The 8,659-nt window shown below is 34.7% G+C and overlaps 1 protein-coding gene across 1 annotated transcript; it reads left to right on the top strand.

The window, feature by feature from the left end:
- The first annotated feature begins 5,235 nt into the window (after nt 1-5,235).
- On the top strand, nt 5,236-8,187 carry LOC107478514 (uncharacterized). Its single transcript, XM_016098645.3, has 5 exons — nt 5,236-5,601; nt 6,044-6,265; nt 6,446-6,558; nt 7,070-7,477; nt 7,977-8,187. The coding sequence occupies exons 1-5, from the start codon at nt 5,416-5,418 to the stop codon at nt 8,185-8,187; spliced, it is 1,140 nt and encodes a 379-aa protein (XP_015954131.2). The 5' UTR covers nt 5,236-5,415.
- The last annotated feature ends 472 nt before the right edge of the window (nt 8,188-8,659 follow it).

Raw genomic sequence — 8,659 nt, 5'->3', positions numbered from 1 at the left:
CCCTAGCACTTCAAAGGGAAAGCATCCTATGAATGAAGAGGAACCACGTTCTCGCTGTCCTGCTTGTCCCTCCTCGCGTCCTAACCCTTGATTTGCTTCTCGTCCTCGTCCTCCTCTTCCTCATCCTCTTCACTCACAAAGAGATAATTCTCGAAACCTTCTCCATTCTATCAAAGCACCTACTGATATGGACCCTTTTGTTTTCAAATCTCACTTTGGAAACTTGTCTCATTCACACTTCAACCCTATCTATTTTTCTTCTGCCATGAACTACGAGTTTCATAGAGCTATTGTTGTGAATCGTCCTCTGTACTCTTCATATCTTGCTGATATATCTTCATTAGCAAACAAAGTCCTTGATTTTATTGATAATATGAGTTTTTGGACTGGAACTACCTGTTTGTCATTCAAAAACCTGTTTACCCTTATATGGTCTATGAGTTTTATACAATATGACTTATCATAATGAAAATGTTCACTCTTATATTAAAGATTGTGAAATGAACTTGAACAAAGACATAATCAGTGAGGCTCTTGGTTACACTAATGTTGGTATCAATGTATACACCTCTGGAAAATGGGATGAAGACATAGGTCTTTCGTACCAAGAAGCCTTAGCCTCTGCCTATATGAATATTTCTCTCATTGATGCTCTCATTCCAAATCACAAAGCTCTAGGTCCTGTCCGTGCTCAACCTCACCGAATCATAAACCATATAATTCTCCATCAAAGCGATTCTTACCAAAGAGTTTCCTCTTTGACACATTGGTGTTGTATGCCATTCTCATGAAAATATAAATTTCTTTTGCATATTTAATGATGAGCTATATTTATGACTACATCAGAAGTGACAAAAATTATCCCTTTCATATAGTATCTTCTTAACTTATTTTTTTGAATATTTTGGTGTTAATCTGAACACTGAGTCATTCGAAAATAGAAACTTTTACCTAAAAGAAAATAGTGTAGTTAAGCAACAAAAAAAGGACCCATCCGATCTAAAAGGATGGTTATTGATGACGAAGAAGAGCTTGAAGACATTCCTCCTCATTCAACTACTGGAACATCAACCTCTTCTGGCCACATGTCTCTTCTAAATGGTATTGTCAAAGATGTTCTGCAAGAGTTCACCAATCAATCCAATCACCTCATCTCTTCTAGCCGACAAGAAAGTAAGCTTGCTGTTCACAATGAAAATGCATTGCACAAGTCAAGAGATAGAATTGTTGTACTCTTGAAATATATAGACAACCTGAATGATGATGAAACTGTGCATATGGATCATGAGGAGCCATTGGACTTGGAGGATGAAGGCTCTGATGCCTAAGAATGTCTCTCATTGAATATCTTGCTTTGTGTTTCTATTTTCTCTAGATTTATGAGACAATTTTGTATTAACTACTGTTCTCTTATTTTTTGGATAATTGTATAACTTAAAATAATCCTTTGATACTTTTCTAATGACAATTTACTCTTTAACCTCTAATCTATTTTTTATAAGACTATCTGATTTTCTTTTATCCTCCTTGATGACAAACGGGAGAGTAATGATAGGAGTAAAGATTGATAGATAGGATAGATAGAAAGTGAAGAATTGTTTTATTCTTATGTGTTTGATGAGTTATCGTTTGAGATTGATTCATATGTTTTGATTAGTTTTAGTTGCATTTTTATGGATGAATCTATTAAACTAACTCACAATCATTTATAGCACATTCTTTAGTTGTAGTTTTGAAATTTTGCAACTCAGGTATTTTGTCTCAAGCCCATCAAGGGGGAGCAATCATTACAAAAGAAAGGAAGAGCTATTCATGCAATTCAAAGTGGTATCAACAAAGGAAAGTTTTTAATCTTTGCCTATTTCAATCCCTTTAGTTCTTTAACAAATTATGTTTGTCATCAAAGAAGAGATGGTTAAATTTAGAAAAGAATAAACTTAATGATGATGACAAACATATATTTTTGGTTGGGTTAAAAGCCCAAATGTTGTTTGATGCTTGCTTTATTATTGTAGGCCCAAGTCACTCTTTGTTTGAGAAGCCCAAATAGTTTAAATGATCAGTAACTTAATAAATAGTAGATGAAGCAACATTGATGCTATTGCTAAAGCCATAACCGAAAATGGCAAAGCAAACTAAAGAAAAAGTGACTCAACTTTTGATGAATACAAAATAGTTCATCAATTAAGCTTTTGAGAAAAAAGTGAAATCAATGGAGGCATAGTCAAATAAAAAATCTCATGTGGTTCATAAGAAAACGAAGTGTTACAATATTATTATTCTTGTACAAGTCAAATGGCTTGCTGAAACTACAATATCCCAGCCATTACCATTTAGAAAAGAAAAAGAAATTGGAGATTACCTTTTTCTGTTTCAAATCAAAGGCTAGAAATTAAACTTGGGGCCAAAGATTAAGATTAAGGGTGTTGATCTTGTAAGAGTTTTCAAAGCATTAAGACCATGCTGCTGTTGTAGCCCATCTTCTTAACACTTCTGTGTCACTCTACTCTTAATTTTCTGAATCCGATTTTCTGGGGGAAGAAGAACTCAGCTGGTCCAATGTTCAAGATTTAACTTTATCCACTAACTCAAGTTTTGGAGGTATTACCCCATATATAAAGAAATAATCAGCCAAAAATTGAGGTAAGGAGAGAAAACCTAATAATCTCAGTCTACCTAGCACCTTTACCACTCAAAACTTAACAAATCAAACTTGTTTAAAAATTTGGTTTATCCCGGATTAGGAAGAATCATAGAAAATTGGTGTTTGTAATCTTTGTAAAGATAGTGAAAATTCTACCAAAGTTGTGTTGGAGACTGAATATAGACCACATTGCACAAGGTAGTTGAACCAGTATATATGGTTGTTTCTCTTCTCTGCTCTATTTTCTTTTCATTCGTTATGAGACAAAAAAATTGTCTCTTGCATTTCATATCGCAGACATGGCAGAACTAAAGTTACAAAATTTATTTTACTGATCAAGTTTAAAAGCATAACAAGAAATTATAGATTCAACCCCCTTCTCTAGGCCATTGAAAACCTTTACATACATTTAGTAGAATTGATTCATAGTGATATTTGTGAATTAAATGACAATATTACTAGAAGAGAAAAGGTTTTTTTATAACTTTTATTGATGATTGTTCTAGATTTACATATGTAGCAAACTCGATACACTGCTCTTCGGGCACCAACTGAGCTTGTAATGCTCGCTCCATGGCCTGAAACCAGGTATCGGCTTCAGTCGGATTGGTGGTCCCCTTGAACTTTGGTGGATTAACCTTTAAGAAGGTTGCTATTCATCAGGCCCTGAGCTCCATTTTCGCCATTGCCATTATTATTTATCTGTTGTCCAAAAGCCTCCGTAGTGACCTGCATAGTAGCAGCCATGTTTGCCAACGCCATCATTCAGATTTCAGACACCAACTTTCAACGATCATATCTCTTTCTACAGAATTCAGATTTCCACAAAATTTAAACCATTTTAAAGCTTGTTAAATTATCTTTCATTTGATATAAATTGCATTAAATTTCAAAAATGGTAGCTCAATTCATTTTTACAAAAGTTCATCAAATTCTCAAATTACCAAAATTTCAACCAAAACCAAACCTAAACCACACCAAGCTCCAATATACTTCATAATATACCTTTTGTGCCACAAATCACCCTTTTACACCAATTTCCATTCAAATTATACCTTCCTCCACCTCAATTATCAAATATTTCACACGAACACATTTTTCAACCAACACAATCACCCATCATTATTATATTGCCAATAATCATTATGATCAATCTCAATCTCAATCTTCAACACCATATTATCAACATCAACATCACAATTCATCAAAACAACCCAAATCATCAAATCATCATACATTATCATACAACAAATTCAACAACCAAATTTAATTCAATCATTCTATGGGTCACTAGCCCAAGTTTTCACAATTACATTACATTTTAGATACAGGAAACCGAAATCATACTTTGACCGATTCCCCACTCAACCCGGAACACTTCCAATATCACTATTGCACAAGCTCTCAAAGCTCCAACACCCTTTAACCAGATTTTTCAGCACAAAAAGCCCCTTTCCAAACTTTTCAAGACTTCAATCAAGCTCCAACACATATATATACACTACCTAAACCACAATATCACATTCAAACATAGCCACTTAATACCTAAACACCATGAACCAATAAATTTCACTAGGATTGAGAACCTTACCTTACCCAAAGATCAAAGAGGCAAGACTAAGTCTTCCTTTTAAGTTAATTGGATCCTATAACAAAAAAGAGCTCATAATTTCAACATTTTCACTCAAGATTTTCGAAATCAAGGCTGGAAAGACAAGCAAAAAAACGTGACTTACCTCTTGCACAACCTTATGAGTTTTGTAAAGCTTGACGCCGCGATCGTGTGACAGCAAATAGTGCAACAATCGGAGCTTCGGATCGAAAGTTGTGATCAAATGAAGTTGGATGTGGATAAGGGCAAGGGTTTCAAGCTTTTCCCCTCTTCCTTGCTTTGTTTCAGCGTGGAATGAGCGCCAAAAAGGAAGAAGAGCACTATTTTGTTTAATTGGGCTGAGTTGGGTTGGGCTTTGGGCCCATTTTGGACTCGGTTCATCTGGTTCGACCCGTTCAGCTCAATCTTGGGCCAATTTCTTTAAAATTGGTGTCAAAATTATCGTTTTAATTTTTTCTATCATATTAAACCATAAAAATCACATTTCTAATTTTCTAGAATAAATTTTAATTTATGAATTAATTAGTCATTAATTAATCGAATTTCACAAAAATAATTTAAAAATGACTAATATTTTTCAGTTTTATATAGTAAATTTAACCAATATATTTAAAAGAGATAATAAAAAATAAAAAAATTAAACGGCTCTGACAATTATCTCCAAAAAATAACGAGATTTCTAATAAAAAAAAGAATTTGTCAATCTGAATTGCTCTTAATGGATAAATCAATAGTTTAATATACTATATAGGTTTCTCCGTTAATACAAAAAAATATTAATAAAGAGTTAATCAATCTCACAAAAATAAAAATTAAAGATTGAAAAAAATATTTTTTTTTTGATAATTTTATTGTTTTCGAAGTAATTGTTTAGAGCTTCTATTAAGATTTTTTTTCCTTTTACATAAATTAGTAAATAGTTTTTTTTATTTAAATAGAAAAAAAAAACCCGATAGAATGGTCAATTGGAATTATTGGGTACCGCCGTACCGAACTACACCAATGAATGCGACAAAGCCCGCGTCCTTATCCTATCCAATATCCATGTCTCAATTTTGTTCCGCGAAGGTAACGATGAGTAAATGATCGAGATACAAAGTAACATTCCGTCGCCAACTGAACAACGTGCAGTGCCTTCGGAAAAGAAAACATTAAAATAATGTCATCGGTGAAGCAAATCGGAGTAGTGGGCGGCGGGCAGATGGGTTCGGGAATAGCGCAAGTGGCTGCTATGAATGGCATACACGTCTGCCTCTTCGATGTCGATCCTCCTGCTCTTTCCAAAGCCTCTGCTTCCGTCTCTGCCTCCATCGCTCGTTTGGTTTCCAAAGCTCAACTCTCTCAGGTTATCATTAATTTTTATCCTTTTGTTGGTGATTATGTTAAATTACTTGAAGAGAATTTGTGTGTAGTTAATGATAATATTTTATGGTTCTGTTGAATGGTCACTTTGGTCCTGATTAGTGCTTAGTCCTAAAACTTTTAAATCGTGAGATAACTCTTAATTTAAATTTTGGTGGTTTGGAGTGGGATTATTTTTTCTTTCTTTTTTTTTTTCAATGTTTATGAATCGATTTATCTCATAATTTGAAGATTTATGTACTAACAACTAATAAACAAAGAGTTGAGACTAAAATAATCAGTTTACAGACTAGGATTTTTTTTGGGTTCGAAATTGATTTCTATTTAATTGTGATGTTTTTGTCTAATTTCTTGAAAAACTGAAGAACTTTTTGTCCTTCAAATGCCTTGATCCGCATAATAGTTAAAGTACTCCTTATGTACAGTCTGAAGGTGCAGATGCTTTGCAAAGGGTGCGGTTTACATCAAATTTGGAAGACTTCCATCAGGCTGATTTTATCATAGAAGCCATTGTGGAATCTGAAGATATAAAGAAAAGATTATTACTTCAATTAGAAAAGATTGCCAAGAGTTCTGCAATTTTCGCGTCCAACACAAGTTCCATTTCCATAACTCGCCTAGCAGCTGCAACCAGCAGGCCACATCAGGTTACTTTTTTGGTGTTGTATTTTATCATTTTAGAATGGGGATGTATTTACCATAAAGATTTGTTCATATGCTGTAGAGAAAATAGTGTTTTGTTTTTGTTATTATATTATATGCTACATTGGAACTTCATGTATAATATACAATATATTGAAAAGAAATTACACCTTATTCATTTTCAGGTGATAGGAATGCATTTTTTCAATCCTCCTCCTGTGATGAAATTGATTGAGATTGTGCGAGGTGCACAAACTTCGGATGAGACATTCGCAGCTACAAAAGCATTGTCAGAAAGGTTGTTGACTCATTCCCCTATCCAATTCTAAAGCGATTGATTTTATGTAACATCTTGTCTCTGTTTCGTTGTCACCCTTTAAATATGCAAATTCTTCACATCAATGTGTAAAATTCACATTGTGGCTTTTATGTTCCCATTCCCCGCAATTTTGAGCACCCGGCTTCATGCATGTCTTGATAAAGCATTTTCTGTGGATTGATATTGATTTAAAGAAATAATAGCATCTAGTAACGTTTCTATGATGTTCCATATGGTCTGCCAAAGCTCTTATGAAGACTCGATCTTCCCATTTTCATGTGCTGAAGAAATTTATTCTGCTCATTATCTGTGTGCCTCGTCTTGTTTGATTTGACAAATACATGCAATTTTTGTTTTTATTGTGTTCTGTAATTTCTTTCTCCCATGACCCTTTAGGTTATTTCTTTTGCCTCCTACTGGTCCAAGATATCTTAAAAAAATTCATAATCAAACTCTGATTCTTCTAGTTGACTACATTTTTCATATGTAGGCTCGGCAAGAAAGTAATAACCTCCCGGGACTTCTCAGGATTCATTGTAAACCGTATCCTTATGCCTATGATAAATGAAGCGTTTTTCGCCCTCTACACTGGCGTCGCAACCAAAGAGGACATTGACACTGGAATGAAGCTAGGCACTAACCATCCAATGGGTCCTTTACAACTTGCAGACTTCATTGGGTTGGACGTGTGCTTGTCAATAATGAAGGTTCTTCATGCTGGCCTTGGTGAAAACAAATATGCTCCATGCCCTCTTCTTGTGCAGTATGTCGATGCTGGCCGACTTGGAAAGAAACAAGGTATAGGGAAGAATAAGTTTGCTGGTGAAGGGGGAATAAAGAAGTGTGGCCTCGCCTATTTTGTACTGGTATCTTTTGGGGCATGCTCCCAAGTGCAGAGGTTGTTGAAATATGAGTGGAGATATTATTATTAGACAGTGGTTATTAGTTTAAAGGGTGTGTTTATAGAGTAGTTGAGTAGGTACTCTATATATTTATTACTTTCCTCTCTCTATATACTGGTATTTTCTCATGTAACAATCTTCACGCAAGTAATATATTATCTTTCTTTCTATTATATTGTTACTTCAATATTTTTACTAAGCAGCCTTGAATCTTAACATGTTATCAAAGCAATGGAATGGTCCTCGAGCTCTGTAAAATTCTTCTACTATCATTAGCTCCTTGTTGGGAGTAATTTTTCTGTTTTCAGTTGAAACTAATATTATTTTAATTTCCTATTTCCCTCAAACTCAGAAACACCCAAGTTGTTTCTGCCACATTAGTTGATTCAGCTGTTGTGCATCACCAGTAGCAGATACTGCTACTTTTACTTTAAGGCTAGCCAACAATATCTTCTAGTTGCTGGAACGTCCTCTGTTGTGTTTTCTTTCTGGCAGTAACCACCTTCCAGCTACCTTTAAAACTGTTCTGAAGCTGTCGTTGCCACCGTCCACTGTCGTTCAATTTGACCAACGACCAAACCATGAACTTCTCCTTGTCCAAAGATGTCCCAGCATGACAATAGTGTCGATAATCCACGTGCTGCTTCTCCACTATGACGCAAGTAGCTTTGTCTCCGAGTTTTCAGTACTTGCCCAAGAGTTCTAAATGTTGTTCTTGTGAGCTCTTATTGCATGTCTATGAGAGTTCTACAACCTTCGGCATGTTTTTTACCGCCTTAGTAATTGTTCCATTAATAGTTGCATTCCCCTTGTCCTAGTTATGCTATTCTCTGACATGGCATTGGCCCTTCCAACCTCCTTGTTGTGTTATTCACATGTATCCAACATCCCTGAGTTGCCTTGCTAGTCTTCAATGGAAATCATTTTAAATTTTCAAGGCTTAAACTGTAATAAGCTTAAATCATAGTAAGCTTTAGCTTGAGGGGGAATTTTAGGCATAATAAGATTCTTCTTTGATATTTCACTATGTTAGATAATATCCTATAATTTATTTATGTTCCAAGCTTGAGGGGAGTGTTGAAATATGAGAAGAGATATTATTATTAGATGGTGGTTATTAGTTTAGATGGTGTATTTATGGAGAGCAAGAATAGGTATTCTATATGGAAAAGTCTAGA

Source organism: Arachis duranensis, chromosome 3 (genome assembly GCF_000817695.3).
Source record: "Arachis duranensis cultivar V14167 chromosome 3, aradu.V14167.gnm2.J7QH, whole genome shotgun sequence".
NCBI lineage: Eukaryota > Viridiplantae > Streptophyta > Magnoliopsida > Fabales > Fabaceae > Arachis > Arachis duranensis.
This window is presented reverse-complemented; position numbering and strand designations above follow the sequence as displayed.